Source organism: Tiliqua scincoides, chromosome 6, assembly GCF_035046505.1.
Source record: "Tiliqua scincoides isolate rTilSci1 chromosome 6, rTilSci1.hap2, whole genome shotgun sequence".
Classification (NCBI taxonomy): domain Eukaryota; kingdom Metazoa; phylum Chordata; class Lepidosauria; order Squamata; family Scincidae; genus Tiliqua; species Tiliqua scincoides.
In genome coordinates, this window is record NC_089826.1 from 44147655 (window position 1) to 44164682 (window position 17028).

General features: G+C 41.1%; 2 protein-coding genes across 3 annotated transcripts in view; one reads left to right on the forward strand and one right to left on the reverse strand.

Annotated features, from left to right (window-relative positions):
• Positions 1-10847, forward strand: part of FHIP1A (FHF complex subunit HOOK interacting protein 1A) — a 113447-nt gene extending 102600 nt beyond the window's left edge. The window contains exon 12 of the mRNA XM_066632979.1: positions 5996-10847. Within this exon, the coding sequence (XP_066489076.1) occupies positions 5996-6258 (263 nt within the window). The 3' untranslated portion in view covers positions 6259-10847. The remainder of the gene's footprint in view (positions 1-5995) is intronic.
• A 4728-nt stretch (positions 10848-15575) lies between these two features.
• Positions 15576-17028, reverse strand: part of GATB (glutamyl-tRNA amidotransferase subunit B) — a 56657-nt gene continuing 55204 nt past the window's right edge. The window contains exon 13 of one of the 2 annotated variants that reach the window (XM_066632978.1): positions 15576-16611. In XM_066632978.1, coding sequence (XP_066489075.1) covers positions 16486-16611 — 126 coding nt within the window. In that variant the 3' untranslated portion in view covers positions 15576-16485. The remainder of the gene's footprint in view (positions 16612-17028) is intronic. The other variant, XR_010794701.1, reaches the window with a different exon arrangement.

The window sequence follows — 17028 nt, forward strand, 5'->3', positions numbered from 1 at the left end:
TTAACATTCACAGTGCAATTTATACATGTCTATTCTGAAATAAGGTTCTTTCAGTTCAGTGAGGCTTACTCTTAAATAAGTGTGTCAGGGCCCAATCCTATCCGGTTTTCCAGTGCTGTTGTAGCTGTGCCAACGGGCCAGTACTGCATCCTGCAGTGGGGAAGGGGGAGGGCAGTCATGGAGACCTCCTCAAGGTAAAGGAACGTTCCCTTAGCCTGGGACTGCATTGAGACTATTACTGCTGGAAAGTTGGTCTGGAGCCTTAGATAAACAGAAAGATAACTTGTGCAAAAGTTTCTAAAATTGTATACTTTTTAAACCTTCCCAACTTAAAAAAACAAACAAAAACCAACCATAGTTTTGGAAAAGTTTGTACAAAAGTTGTTCAAAAGGAAATTTGGAGCGGTGCCATGTGCCCTAGTGACAGGTTTATGTTAAACAAGTTGTGTTCCTCAAGTCCCTAAACTGCTTTTTAAACTTTGGATTTTAAGGGCTTTTCTAGACTATAATGTGGTAAATGAGTAGCTATTGCAAAAAATTGGTATTGGAATTCAAATGTCACCTTTTTCAAAACCTTGTTACTATTGTATGAATAGCAAATTTATCCAAGCCCTGTATTTTTGTTGCTTGGAAATTCATGAGTCTTTCCTCAGTTTGTACTTCTTGGGCTACTGGGAGTGGTTTTGTATGGAAAGTGGTTGTGGAGTGTTAGGTGTATCTATTGATAGATAGTGCATGTAACATCACAAGTGATACAAATTTCCATCATCCTGTGCCCAAACAATTTTCTGAAGTTACATTTTTATAAGTGTCTGTTTTAAACACATTTAATTATGAGTAGGATGTTTCCTGCTACCATAGTTCTGGAATGCTTATCCAGTGTCCAATAGAAGAAATGTCTGAAATGGCAGCAAGGCTACACACTCTCTCCCACTGCCTCAGGCACTGCCTTAAAATTATAGGATATTTATACTTCTTGTACAGTATAAATTTTTTTTAGCACATAACCAGTAATTTCACTGAAGTTTATAGGGTTAATTTTCAGTAATTTCAGGATTAATTTTCAGTAATTTCACTGAAAATTATAGGATATTTATACTTCTTGTACAGGAGTTCCCCATATCCTCAGGGCATGTGTTTCATGGACTTCCTGCAGGTATGGAAATCATGGCTACAGGGCACACCTGTATCAGTCCCATTTCCCCCCCCCCCACCGCACCCATTAGCAAAGCTTACCAGTGGGAAGTGTTTTAACTAGTCGATATAAGAATTTAAGCTTATATGCAAGGAGAGCAGACTGAATGCTTCATTAAACTAGTTCTAATGCTAAACAGGAAGTGGAAGTTAACTGCATAATTTCTGCCCAGATCAGTTTCCCTGTACAGAAAGTAGAGAAAGCATGATCTAAAAGTATTAAGGCTAGATTGTTTAACTTACAGAAAACACTTGTCAAAATGCTTTTGACTAAAAGAGCCTAACAGCACTGGATAAGAAATAAGATCCTTTTGGTAGTCAAATTAATGGTTAAAGAACAGGGAGCAGAAGGTAGGAATAAGTGATGTAACGCATTCAAAAATGCTCTGAAGATAGAGGTGGCTAAGTCATGGTTGCCAAGTATGTATATGACCCCAAATAATTGAGGATGGTAAAAATCTCAAACACACTGTAAAGCATTCCAAAGAGATTCTCTCCAGGTTGTGTTGTTTGTTTTTAATGTTGTGATTTGAAGATTTCCCCTGGGGACTGGGGATAAGAATAGGCCCTCAGTTTGGCTGTACTTGTCCTAAGAGGCGACTAAACAGCCACCGGGTAGATAGGACTCGTTAGCCTGGGAAGGCAGCTCATCTGAGAAAAGGAAAACTCTGATCCCAAACTTCCACTGCCTTGTGGCTACATCCAGTTATGGAAAAGGCTTCAGGAGTCAACCTCGAGGCAAAATCCGGAGCCGGAGTCCCTGAAGCAGTTCATGGCTGAACACAGTCATGTTCTGACAACTCCTGCGACGCTGCTGGAACCAACTGTATTGGCCTCTGCCTTTCCACTGGACCATTTCAGCGATGTGGAGAGGGGGGATTTGCTGTATGGGAAACAGTCTATCCTCCATATCTACTCTACCCAGGCTTCGCGCACTGGAAAGGACACTCTGTTCCAGAACCACCATTCAGAACGTGATACCATAGTCTTCCGAGACTGAAGGATGCCAACAATAGATTTGAAGATCAGTTAAGCGGAGACATAAAGTAAATTTTTATTAACTGTGGCAGATGTGGAGAATCTGAGTAAGGGTGGGTCTTTTATTCCCCCTCTTTTATAGCTTTAGAGTACAGATCATCCAATTAAACTGGTTGGTTGTTGGTTGAGGTTAAACAGAAGTGCTGTTACGTACTGCATGTAAGTATGAATAGAAAGTTACAAATTCATGGAGGGGATAGGTCTGTCAGGAGCCATTACTGAAATGCACCCTCCATTTTCAGAGGTATTATACCATCAAATCGCATGATCCTCCACAAAAGGGCTAAGAAATAGTTGAATGTTCTATAGGGACAGGTGTTAAGAAGGAATAGCTCATCACAATGGTACATGTTCATTTCTGTAGGATTGCAATCAGTATGTTTTCTGCTTTTGAAATGAAATTCCTGAGCCCCAAAGGATATCTCCCAAGTGGCTACAGCAATTGTCTTGCTAGAATTGCTGTATCCAAGGACTGTCAGCATATTGTTGTTGTGGGCACAAGTTTTCATTGGAAGCTGTGTTCAGGTGCACTGGGAAATGTGCAGAATCGAAAAATAGTAACCATAGTAATTAATTGCTAAGCAGTGGTTTAAAAAGATACACGTTATTATTTGGATTAAGAGCCCAATCCTGAGCTTGTACCACTGGCACTCCACCAGCAAGTGGAGTGACTGTCACAAACATGCCATAAAGCACCTTCATGACCCTCAGTGCCAGCCCAGTATCGAGGTAGCTCAGCGCCAGGAGGTGCTGGGCTGCTGCCAGTAGATTGCCAGTGCCCCGCTGCTTGGTGGTTGTGTGGACTGCAGGGTGTTGGAGAGGTAGGTGGGGGAGTCGGGGGAGGGGAGGAGGCGTTCCAGGCAGTAGGAGATGGGGGAGGGGAGGGTGGGGGCATGCTGGAGGGACTGGGGTGGGAGGGAGGTGGACAGGTGGAGCTCTGCTCTGTCTCATCCTGGGCCTCTGTGTCGAGCTGCAGGGCCTGACATGGAGGCTCTTGATTATGCACCAGCCCAAGGGCTGCTGCAGAATCGAGTAACCCCATTGCAGGTCTACTTCCCTTACCTGGGGGAAGGGGATGAATGTCCCCTTCCCCTGAGGAACTACCAGTGGCTGCCCTGTTATGCACAGGATGCCTTGGCAGCTGTTTTGGCGCCATGGCAGTCCCAGCACAATGGGCAACTCAGGATTGGGCTGTCAGCCTCATTCTGCTCATCATCATTTAATATGATGCTTTCCTGCAGTGCTATGAGAGAGAATATTGTGTTAAAATTTATTTTCCCCCCTTAAATCTTAATATGATTCCACTTCTGACATTTTATAATGTTATGAAGCTTTCAGAATCATTGTTAGTCTGTTATAGACATATCCAGTAACTAATAAGCTTGTGGATATTATGACATACTTCAGCAAACCTTTCTGTTGGGGAGTCTGGTAGCTGCCTGGTGGACGTGGGAGTTTGGAAGCCAACATGCAAGGGCCAGCTTCCAGCTAGCTGTTTAGGTTTGTGCCAGTGACTTGTTACTAGCCCAGGGGATTTTTTGTTTCTTTGAACAGCTGTGCCCTAAACCGCTTTTGAAATACCCCCTCCTCGGTTTCAAAAGCAGTTTGCCAGGGGCAATGAGGACTTCTGTGAGGCAAGAACAAGCTTAGGGATGTGGAATTAGGTTTTTATGGTCCTTTCGAGCCTGGCCACTGTCCCCTTAAGCAGGATCTCATGACAGATCCTATCATATTCTTAATGCTGCTTCATCTGTATCCAGAGTACTTACTCATTCACTGTGATAGAGTTCCAGTACTGCATGAAATTGTATTCATGAAGCAAAAAAACTTGGGCTTTTTTCCCTTTAAAAAATGTTTGTGCTTGTCATCGTGTTTCTCTCCCTCCTTGAGTGTTTTCCAAGATACTACACATTGATTTTGTGTTTTGAGACCCTTGAAACAGAGACAGCAGTTGCTTCACTGGGGCTGTCCATCTCTTCCTCCCCCCCCCCCCCGGGTGTTGTAAGCCTTTGAGGTCTATTGACTGATGCTTACAGAAGGAACTGGTGCTTGGATAGGCTGCAGCTCTGGCTCTCCGTCAGGCTCCCAGTGCCAGCAATCAAATTGCAGGGCCTGCAGGGCAGTTGTCCATCAACCCGTATTATTATGTCAATTAGGAAATATAATGTCGAAATGGCCTGCAGTAATGTTATGTACAAGATTATTTGAACTCTGCATAAGGTTACTGTGGAATGTGCAAATTAAAATTTACTTGTAAAATGAACAATTTTCCTCCCTAAGCTGTAATGTCAAATGTGGGTTTTATAAAGAACTTAGGTGGGTGGAAGTGAGAAACAAGTTGACTGCTTGGATACTTCATTGATGTTTTGAGTTCATTGCATCCAAGACTTGAGCTCCTTATCTTTCCCTGCAAGTCTTCGTACCCTCCCTTATCCATTTCAGCCCCCCAGCAACCACACAGAGCAGGCATTTAGTCTTAGCTTTATCTTTGACTTCTCTTTCTCTTGCTTCCCCTCTTCATTCTATCACAAAATTATGTCGTTTCTCCCTTCTCAGTACTGCAAGAACCTGGCCCTTCTTTTCTATCCCCTTGGTAAAAACGCCACCTCACTCCGATAGTCTCTCAAATCCAGCAGAACCGTATGTTCGGAGCCCTCTGTGGCCTCGTCCCCCTCAGCTGTCCTATCCTACTACACTACTGCTTGTGACCTTTCCTTTTCCAGCTTCAAAACCCTAAATTGTCCAAAGAGCTCCTGCGTCCTCCACCTTTTCTCCTTTGTTGCCTTTTACACCCAGAATCACTTCCCTGAACACCTGCAGGACCTTCCCTTTTTCACAATGTTCACATCCTATCTGGTAAACCCATCCTTTTTTTGGTGTCGCACTTTAGTCCACATTCTCTATTATTATTTATATACCGATTTTAAACAAAAAGTTTGCAAAAGTGGTTTACATAGCTAAACAAGTGGTTACCTGCTTCCAAAGAGCTCACAATCTAAAAACTAATAACTTACAACTATGTTTAAGTTCATGAGACTGTAAATTGTGGTAGGACATGCTTTTCCTCTTTGGCCCTGCCTCCATTTCCTTCCTTGTGTCCATTTCTAGATTGTAAGCCTCTAGGGACAGGGACCTGCCCTTTTACTCTATTTAAAGGGACACATACATTGATGGTGCTGTATAAATAAATAAAAATACCAACACAGGATTTATTTCAAGGTTTAATGGTGGTATACAAAAAATGCTGTTTTTATATGTATGAGGAATGCATATGCAAATATCTACTAAGAAATTGGAAAGATTTCTCCCTAAATGGCACTGGAAGGCTAGTACTTCAAAGTTTCTGCAAACTGTTGACACTTCCATATTGCCTAAAATTGTAATGCAAGAATTGAGAGTCAGTGTGTAGGGTGCAAGGTTGAGGGAACATCAATTCAAATCACTATTTGGCTACATGCTCTTTGACTTTCCTAGGAAAGGTAGGTAGGACTTTCTGCCTTAGTCTTCCATTTGGTAAAATCAGAATATGAATGACCTGTCATCTTAACATGGCTGTAAAGATGAATGAAAATAATGACGGTATATACTTTCCCACTTAAGTGCTGCAGAAATCATTTTAATAATTCAAAAGAGGTCAGATCTGTAGGAAGATAGTAGAGTAGTGCCACCCCTAGAGTTGCACGTACAGCATCTTGTCCGGTTCTCTCTAGATGGATTAGTTAATTAAATGCAACACTGATATATTTTTCTCTTCCCATTTCAGAGAGTGTGCAGCACACCAATGCTGTAGGGAAAGGTAGGAACCTTTCCGAGGCTTCCCACTCCATCCTGCAGCCTTTCTTGGGTAGCAAAGGAAAGAAAGGAGCCATTCTTTTTAGCGTTCCCCTGCACATCCGGAATGCCATCCTCGCAGCTGCCCTCTTTCCAGAGTTTCTCAAGGAGTTGGCAGCCCTGGCACAGGAACATTCTATTCTATGTTACAAAGTATTTGGTGATTTTGAGGATTATTATGGGGGCTTATTTTAAGAGTGTTTTTTAAAAAAAGTTTTAATGTTTTTTAAATTATAAAATAGAGCTACTTATAAAGGATAATTCTACTTTATATTCCTGGTAATACTTGATTTGGGAAACACTGTTACATCTTTGTGTTGGGCCTTATTTCCAACTGTGCAACATACCAGCTTGATGTATTAATGGAACAACTACTGATTTTACCTTTTATTTCCACCCTTGATTTGACTTACCTCAATTTTTCATCTTTAAATTCTGCAGTAGATACTTTTGGGTGACTTACAAAAGACACAATTTTATAACCAGCTACAGTTGTTCTTTTTTTTTCCATCTAGCAGAGTTGTTTGCTCAGTGAGAGAATACTTACATGACCAGCATGATAAATCCAATAAGCCTTTTTATGCAAATAACTTTTTAGATATCTATTTAAGGGGGAGTTAGCTATCTTTCCCCTGACTTCTGCTTTACCAGGGGCTGGAGTTGTGAGTTTAAATGCATTCATTGCGTGTAAACTTGTGACTTGCTGAAAGCAGGTGCTGTGCTGAACACATACCATATTGCCTTATGCTGTGGACATGTCTGAAGCTCTCAGCTGTTGACTTGTTTGAAGTTTAAACTAGTGTTAAAAAATGAATATTTTTTTTTTTTTTAAAAATGGATGTTGAGTGAGTTGATGTGGAATTCTCCCCTGCTGTTTCTCAACATTATTTGCAAATGGTAGATGACTACCTTCCAGCCTTATTTTGGTAAGATTTGCACACAGCAAATGTTTCTATGCAAGGCGTAACCTTTTTTGTAGAATGCATTTGTACACTTGTATTGATAAGCTGCAGAAAAACGTTTTAGTGTTAAAAGGTTAACTATTTTGTCAGTGAGACTTTTTTTTGTTAAAAATGGAAAAGAATAGGTTGCCTCTCTAAACTATTTTTTGTTAAAATGTTTTGGATCAAGAAAAGTTTTGTGATATCCATAAAACACTGCCTGTTTATTTGTGATGTCTGCCGAGTCATTGTAATTTTGCACTTTTGAGGGACAGTAGATACGTATTGCTTACAGTAGAAAAGAGGATGTTACCTGGGGTTTATACCCTGGAACCTGTTGCAGCTGGTGTCCTATTGTTTTAAGAACATTTTCTTTTTGTGAGTAATGAAGCTAATTAGAAAGGGTCCAACCATGATAAATTGGTGCATTACAGCTGCATTTCAGCTTGTTCTAGTAAGAGTAATTGTTCCTCCAGTACTGATGTTGGCTTTGTGTAACCAGTGGCTCTGTACTTGAGAGCTTTCATCTTCTTTTACAATAGCAGAAAATGAGAAACCACTCCAAAACAAATGAAAACAGAGTGTAAAGACAGGACTTTGAAAGCAATTCATTTTGTGCCTGTTTGTAAATGCCACAGAGAGGTACTAATAGTAGCAGGGAGAATTTCCAGCTTCCATGATGCAACATGGCAACTGATCAGATCAGGTACCTTCAAAAACTTCACTTGGAAACAGTGGCATGGGTTTGCCTGAGGATGGTACATATTCCTTTTAGAAGTAAAGGCAGCATAAGAAGAGTCCTTTCTCTCAATTTCTTCCTCCACTGGTGTTCCTTGACTTGGTGTTTCTGCCTAGACTCTCATACCTTCTGCTGTGATGAGATTAGAATCCAGCAGGAAAGGAAAGGCATTGTTGACTTCTCTTATAGGACAATCCTGTTTATGTGTACTCAGAAGTCAGTGCCACTGTGTTCAATGGGAAGCACTCCTAGATAAGTGTATTTATGTAGGATGGCCTTGGGGCCATCCTATCCAACTTCCTAGCACTGAAGCCAATGGGTCATGTGCAGCATTCTGGGGCGATAGTCACAAAGGCTTCCTCAAGGAAAGGGAATGTTTGTTTTCTTACATCAAGGCTGCATAGCAGCTGCATTGATGTTGGAAAGTCGGATAGGATTTGGCCCTTAGTTTCTCAAAGTAACAGGCATCTTCTCTGGGCAAGGACTGGGCAACCTAAAGCAGCCCACACCTGTTAATGTCATTCCTGGTTCTTTAGTAAATAAACCCAGTGACCTCACAATTCTAGTCCTGCCACCTATTCCAGAAAGAGATTCATTGTTCTCATTTGTGTGGTGAAAATTTTGAAAATTGCTCTTAATGACAGTTTGTCATCAGGCTGTGGTCAGATGTCGAGATTTTTTTTTTAATGAACTTTTGTAAGAGATGTTTTAGCCATATAACTATGTGAACACCTGGAAATCCAGTCTGTTAGCCTCACATGATGGGGGTGTGAATGTATTCATCCTGTCCTCTGGCAGATTACATAAGAACATAAGAACAGCCCCACTGGATCAGGCCATAGGCCCATCTAGTCCAGCTTCCTGTATCTCACAGCGGCCCACCAAATACCCCAGGGAGCACACCAGATAACAAGAGACCTCATCCTGGTGCCCTCCCTTGCATCTGGCATTCTGACATAGCCCATTTCTAAAATCTGGAGGTTGCACATACACATCATGGCTTGTACCCCGTAATGGATTTTTCCTCCAGAAACTTGTCCAATCCCCTTTTAAAGGCGTCCAGGCCAGTCGCCATCACCACATCCTGTGGCAAGGAGTTCCACAGACCAACCACACTCTGAGTAAAGAAATATTTTCTTTTGTCTGTTCTAACTATCCCAACACTCAATTTTAGTGGATGTCCCCTGGTTCTGATTATGATTTGCATAATTGTAGGGGGAGGGAAAGACTGAATGACTCCTCGTCATTTCATTTAAATTGTGTGCGAGAGGAACAGATTGGCCAATCATCACCCCCATGCTGTTATAGGGCAGTGAGGGGGGGACAGGACGTGCACATTCACATATCATCACATGGGGGTTGAAACCATTTCGTTACATTGTCTAAACTGGCCCCCAGCCTTCCTCCTATGGAATTATTTCTTGTGTGAGGAAGGGGATATTTCAATCTAAATCACGGAAGTGGATTTCTTGCTGTAAAATGCAAAGGAAACAGCCATATTATGGACTCAATAACCACTTTATGAAATTTAACTTGCTTGTTCAGAGAACAATTAGAAAACACAACAGGTCTTGGCTTGGTTCAGGGTACTACTGTAGAAGTGCCGAAAACAGAGTGGAAAATGGAAATTGGAATCACAAAAGTACCTTCAGTTCTTCTGGCAGCTGAATGGTATATGTGAACACTTCCTTAATATCTGTCTTGTGAACTTTGATTTAGAGTACAGTCTTATGCATGTCTACTGCTGAAGTAAGCCCCAACTGTGTTCAGTGATGCTTGTGCCCAGGAAGTGTCTAGGTAGGATTATACCCTTAGAGTAGACTAGATCAGCTCCTCATTCCCCAACACACCGCACCATTAAGCTGCCCAACGCGAACAGCACTTTAAATATCCTGTCTTTGTCTTATAGTGATGATTTGTCTGTAGGGCATGATACACTGAACAAGCAGTGCACACACCTCATGTAGTGAAGATTTGCAGCATGCATACTATGCAACTTGCAGAAACCACTTCATGTTTTCAGGAAGCTGTGATGTATGTGCTCTCCTTTGCTCATTGTCATATGTCCAAGAGCTAAAACTCAGCATTTCATCATGCCTTTAGTAACAAAATAGTTACCAGAACATGCAAAATAGCAGGCAAACTTAGTCTCCAGAATTGCTGTCCAAAGCTGAAAGAATATGCTGCTGGCCATAGTTGGCACACATCCATCTCTTTGTGCCCATATGCTATAGAGCAGTAGTCTCCAAACTTTTTGACCAGAGGGCTGCATCAAATATCTGGCAAGGTGTGGAGGGCCAGAAAAAAAAATTAAATATAAAATTTAAATAAATAAGAGATGGAACTTAGATGAGTGAATGAATGAATGGGCTCTTTCATTCAACCTCTCTGGCCCTCAGATTGCTCTCCAGATACAATCAGAGCACAGTTCTGGTCATGTTCAGTTGAATGGGCCATAGACTTTCAGGGGACAAGGGGTTGGCCGTGGGCCAGAAAGAGGCTTGCTGTGGGCTGCATCTGGCCCCTGGGCCAGCGTTTGGAGACCCCTGTTATAGAGGATTGTTGTATCCAGCCAATAGGCTCTAAATCTTAATTTTGTGGTAAATGGAATACTGGATACGTTGGTTACAAGTTCAGTGAGCATGCGCAAAATCCTAAAGGTAATCTGTATGATCACTGCAAGTAAGCACCCTCCTTTCTGCAGAAATAGTACAGGTGGAGCCTATTTATATGCGTAAGTTCCCTTCTGTTACCCTGCTCTATTAACAAAAAGGCATTGTGCTAAATTCCATAGAGTTAAGCAAATAAGCTGTAGCCTGACACTTGGGGCTGGAAGGAAACTAAGGCAGTGGTTCTCAATCCCCATCCCTCCCCTCTGCTCCTTCACCCCCCCTCTTCTCCTACTGCGCTCCGTACTCAGCCCTCCCCGTTGCCAGCTTCTTTCACAGGTGGGATGCTGAGCTTTTAAGAGTCCAGTTCTATGCGTTTCTACTTAGAAGTAAGCCGCAATGTAGGCTTACTCCCAGGAAAGTGTGGATCGGATTGTAGCCTAAATCTCATGCTTTGCTTGCTGGGCTGTTTTGTTTCCATAGGCTGGAGCACGGAGCGCCTACACCATCTCAGTTTGAAGGGGGGGGAATTGGGAAACACTCCCTGGGTTTTTTAAAGCAATCCCCTCTGTTGCTACTGCACCTGCCCCTGTGTGTGTGTGAGTGTGTGTGAGAGAGAGAGCTTTCCACCTTGCTGCACATGCTCTGGCTACAGAGGTTTTCTGCCCCTCCCCCTTCAGCCTCTCTGCTGCCTCAGGGGCTCCAGAAGTCTGACTGTTCCTTGCAAGGGGAACCTCTTCCACGGCTCCAGGGCTATTTCCCTGCCTGGTCGAGGCAGAGCCTTTTTGCAGTGTTTTGGGCTGCCTTGAGCAGACCAGCTCAGGGCAAAGGAGGCAAAGTTGTGTGCGACTTTCAGTTCCCCCTACACCATTTGAGAAAAATTCACAGATAAAAAAATCGGTGGATAAATAGGTTGCACCTGTATTGCCATGTTGATTTTCAGAACTTTTAATAAGTATCTTAATAAAAACAACTCCACAAAGGGCAGGACTGCTTATACATTTACTGTGGCAATTTCTCAAGAAAACCGAAGAGTTGAGTTTTAAGTGTTGTCACATTAGCAGTTTTCATAAGCATTAGCATAGCAGTGCAAGAAAGCAGGATTTGACTGACATTTGTATAGTTTAATTATGATACAACAGTCCTACTCATATTTGTAGCCACACTTTGAGTGGAGGGCAGTTCAATTTAATAAGCAATTTTCTGGGCTACATTCAGCAAAGTTGTTACATTGCACCTAAAGCTTTTTATGTAGGCCATTAACATCTAGGAAGTTAGATTCTTGCTCAGAGTATGAAGAAAGATGAAATTATTCCATATATTTTAGCTAGCTATTTCTGATTTAATAAAAGTAATGTTAATATGTTATCATCTGAATTAGATCATTAAAAGGAAGTCTTAACAGGACATTTTGCAGAATTAGTAGCAGAAAACCACAGAATTTTACACAATAAAGAGCACAACCACAAATGCTGGCTAGCAGCCTATTCTTAGCCCATGTGGGTTGTGGGTGCAATATACAAAGATTTTACTGCATTTCACTTGTCTGGATTCTGTCCTATGTCAAAAAACACACAAACCTTTGCAAAACTTCTCTGAAATCAAATGCTGCAGTGTTCTGGTGTAATTACCCGAGCCATGATTATAGCACTAATTCAAGCTGTAGCGTTATAATTATTCCTATATAAATGCCATCTCCTGGAAAGTGAAAATTGCATCTTGGATAATGAGACTTTGGATTGCTTTGCATAAGTAAACTACTTGGGATAATTTAATGGAGGACACTAGCCCAAAAAGGATTTAAAAAGGAAGCTAGCCTTGAAATACTATTTCAGCAGTAATGGTTAATTTTCCTTAAAGTCAGCTCAGATAAAGTGTTATGTTGTTTGAGGAACAACCTGCTAAGTGGTGGACACACCTACATCAATCTGCATTTACTCGGTGTTCCCCAAGTAGTTGTGTGTGTTGGTGTGTATTGATTTGATTAATGGGTGCGATCTCTGATTAGGATTTCTTTACTTTTGATCTTGCTTAGCAAAATCACCCATGAATGATTTTGTTTGTTTCTGGTGAGTAAAACAGGATTACACCCTAAGTGTTACTGAACACAGTAGGCTTACTTCTGAGTAAAACGGTTTTCAAACACCTTTACTGATGAAGCTGTCTGTCAAGTTTACAGTCCACTTGATGCATCTGATGGATGTTTTTGCCTATAGAAGCTCATTATACAATCATGACTTTAAGTTGTCGTAGGCACCATGTTCATGGTGTTACAATTGAATTCTTAAATGCTTTGCATTTTTTATAGAATATCATTCAAAAATATTAACCCCCAGACTAATAAGAAAACTAATTTATTTTTATTTTATTTATTTAGTTTGCCGAAGGCCCTTTATCATATCCCCCGACAGAATTTCATTACTATTTCCCATGCTGTCCTGGAGAGTTCCTCTCTGCAGAAGCAGGCAGCAAAGGGTTACAAAGGGAAGAGATGTTAAAAGTCTTTCCTAGGGCAGTTAGAATGGTGGATGGTAGGGCCCCACCTTAAAGGTAGTGATGCAGCCTCTTCTCAAAAAGCCATGACTATTGTGAGAGGATATTGCTCTGCTGGTGCAAGGCAGATATCTCAAGGCAGCACTGATAAGCCTCAAAGTCTACTCCTGCTAACCTGACCCACACATGTGGATACAAGCTTCTGCATGCATCTGATAGCTTTTATAACTTCAGGCACGCTGAATACCAAAACAGCTGGTAGCTGTTACTTACCACTGCCCCCCAGCATAGTCACGCCATTGACCATAGTATTGAACTCAATTTAATCACAGAAAATATGTGTAATGAGGTCAGTAATCTCTAACAGTCTTCAGGGTTCTATATGAATACAAGACTGCTTGTAAAATAAGGTCTCCTACCTTTGTCCTCCAGCATTTTCCAATCACTTTCTGATCATTTCTTGTATATTTTCCAAACAGGTATATTTATTTTAAAAATGGTTCCTAGTTGTTACACTATCGTCCTAGCACAGATTTTTATAGACAAAAACCAAACCTACAAATCTTGCTGGTTGCATTTGTCAGAGGAGTTGACTTCCATGACAAAGTAATTTGCAACTTGGCTTTTAAGAGGTTTGAACTAGGAATAAGTGCTCCAGTTGAATTTAATTGTATTCAAAAATAATTAAAATGCCAAAATGTGTCGTCAAATATATCCGTGATATAGTTGGATTTCCTGCATATTCAATGTCACGTTTGACACAAAACTAACACTGAATTGAGGTGTGCAGTAAGTGCTGTTATAAATTATTGTCCGAAGACCCTAGTACAGCTCTACTCATAGATGATGATGAGTAGGGATGCACATCACCCAGTTCAATGGGTCTTATACATGGGGAAATTGTGCTTTTTACATTGATCTTCCCCATGGGAGCAGGGAAAAGTGTCAAGAGCATCCTTGGATATAATATAAAACCCAAAGTAACAATCTGTACCTGTCCAGCATTTGTATGCTACAAAAGAAGACTGAATAAGGGCGTGATCCTAACCCACTTTCCAGCACCAACATAAGGGCAATGCAACTCCAAGGTAAGGGAACGAACATTGTCTTACCTGGAGGAGGCCTCCATGACTGCCCCCAACTGCAGGATGCAGCACACATCCCATTGGCACAGCTATGCGGATGCTGGAAAGTTGGTTAGGATGCTGGAAAGTTGGTTAGAAAGTTGGGCCTAAGTTGCTTACATTTTTTTGTTGCAAAGACATACTTTTATATTGGGAATTCAGCTTCTACTTGGAGCATAAATAAGGGGTTCTTTCTAGTTTTCACGCTGCTGTGATTGTGGGGCACCTGTTGATTGTATACATCTTACAGCCTTGCAGGTACCTTTGGTACAACTAACCCATATGGTGTACCTTCTGCAAAGAAAAGTATACAAAGCTGTGTATTGAAATGTAATTTGGACCAAGAGTTTCGTGCTTCTTTCACTGTAGTAACAATTGATGGATTATAAATTCATAGTCACTGTCAGGCTATGGAGACAGTGGAAGTGACATTGACCTTGCTTTATTTGGTGTTTGGACCCCCGAAAGCCTGTCCTCTGTTTTAATATCAAAGTAGTGATGACTGAGTGCAGTATGAAAACAAACTGAAGGAAGACATCTCTTCCATCCCCATCTAGCATATTTTTTTGGGAGATTCTGTACTTCGGAGTCATTCTTGATCTGTTCTTTCAGGGGTGTTCACTCAGTGAGACTACTAGGGTCTGAACCAAGCCAGCATAGACCAAAACAGCAACTATAATGTAACAAGACAACTATGGACCACCTGCTGTGACAAAAAAATCTTAAGCCATGAACAATATCTGTTGATTTGTTGTGATCCTTGACTTCATGGAAATGCAAGTGTCTGTTTTAGAAGTGCAGCCTTTGTTCAGATGTTAGTTTGAAATGCACAATTCACTTTCTTAAAAAAAAAGTCAAAAGTGTCTGAAATTAATTCTCTCTGAAAAACAGGTCAATTTAATATTAGCTTTTTATTGCTTAATACTGATTATAAGTTATTTTTATGTACAAGTTTTATTGATTAAACATTTTAAAATTCTCATTTGCCTCTTTGCTATTCCCTGGTGTGCTAAATATAGTAGGCTTTTACTTTTTTAAATGTGGACCTGGACTTCAGGATGATGCTGGAAACCTTCAACACCTGCAACTCCTTTGAAAGGCCATTCATAATTTCTCTTGGCTTCATTCCAAATCCAAAATATTTCCTCTCACTTCAATAGTGCTTGAAGCATGCATGGAGGGGGGCTCATGTTAGGAGGAAGGCTTAAAATTCCCCAAGGATCTGCAACTGATCTGCTTTATGGTATTTTTTAAAATCCACAATGTGAAGGAGGCAAAACTGATCTCTGCACACAAGCAAGTTTTGAAGTTAAAACCAAGACACCCAAAATGCTTCCCTCTTTCTAACCAGGCTCCTTGTTGGTTTTGAAATCCAGAGAACTGACTATACCATGTACAGTCAGCAGTCGAGTGGCAGAGGATCAGTACAATCAGCTAAGAAATATTCTAAAAGGAGTGAAAGGATATCTTCTTTCTCTTTAACAGATAGAGAATGACATGGAGGTCAAAAGAGTCCAATTTCCCCTTACTCTCCTTACCATCCCAGAACAGAGCACAAAAGAATTGTTGGACTTCTGGCAAAGGACACACCTAACGTCCATAAATAATCAATTAAATAAACCTTTATTACATGAACAAGAGAAATGAGAAATTAAAAGTCATAATTAGGAACGCTCGCCTCATCTCTTAGGAAACAAAGTCAGTGCTTTCCAAACTTACCTTTGTTGCAACACCCTGGAAACTAGAAGGCAAGGCAATAATGTATGACAGCATTGCCGCACCATTGCCACTTAGTCTGGGTTCAGAGGCTGAAAAGGACCCTACAAACAGCTCAGGGCAGGAAGGCCTTTGCAAGCATGTGAAAACTGGGCTGAGCCTCCTGCCGCTGTTTGCAGGGTCACAGCATGGTCTTGCTGCTGGGCAGTGGGGGTCCCACAATGTTCACAGAGGACCTTGCAATGCTCCAAGGCAACATGATACACAGTCTAGAAACCTCTGGTTAAAGTGGTCACTCCTCTGGTATGCAGAAAGGGGTGAAATTCACAATATAGGGAACCTAGGAGTAACCTCATGTGCCATCACTGTTTTAGTAACACGTTTCAGAATTACTTATACTACAAGTATGAATCACAGACTCTAAAAGCAACTGTGGCTATCGTTAGAAACAGAGATATGTCTGCACTGACCATGCCCAAGGACATGGTTTTCATTTAAGAAGTATTTGATTCATATTTTTGCCTATGTTACAAAACTGGCTGCTTTCAAAAAAGATCTGTGCATACCACACCCTTTGGCACTTTGCCTTCCTTATTGTCTAGCTTGACAGACACCTAGAAGAATGTCTTAAGAGAAGCTGGAAAATTTGGGAAAACTACAACAGTATGACATGTTGAGAACCAATTATATCAAATAGTATCAAACTGCGTAAGTTCTTGAGTACTAGCAGTGCAAAAATGTCCAGTAATTACTCCTCCCAGACACTGTAGAATCAGATTTAGGATTCTTGCACCAGGCTGCTATGATAGCTGCTTCTCAAGTATTTGTTTCACCAAAGCAGGGTCTGATCGTCCTCTTGTTGCTTTTTGAACCTGTCCAATGAGCTTATTCAACACTTTTTTATTTCCCTTCTTTATCTCCGACACCTTGAAAGAGAAATTAGAGAAAAGGGCTCAATCCTGGTCATCATCATTGTGCACTTTTTCTGGTGCAAATTCTAGATTTCCCCCTAGTATCTTTCTAGCATCTCAGATGCTTTGGTGGATCTTCCAGATGCAGCAGATATTATCCTTCTAGGAGGCTTTATCTAGTTCCTTTACTGCAAGTGTGAGATCTAGGACCCCAAGACTCTAATTAGGATAGAAACTGAACCCAGCTGGTCATACAGTATTTTGTTTGAACCTCCCCCCTTTTTACTTTTGCTGGTTGAAAATGGTCTTACTTTTACCCATCCTATTTTTCCCTCCACTGTTTTGATTTTTCAGCTTTATACAAATTTTGCAATTTATTTTTTAAAAATTTATACCCTGCCTCTTTAAAAGAAATCAAGGTAGCTAACAAAG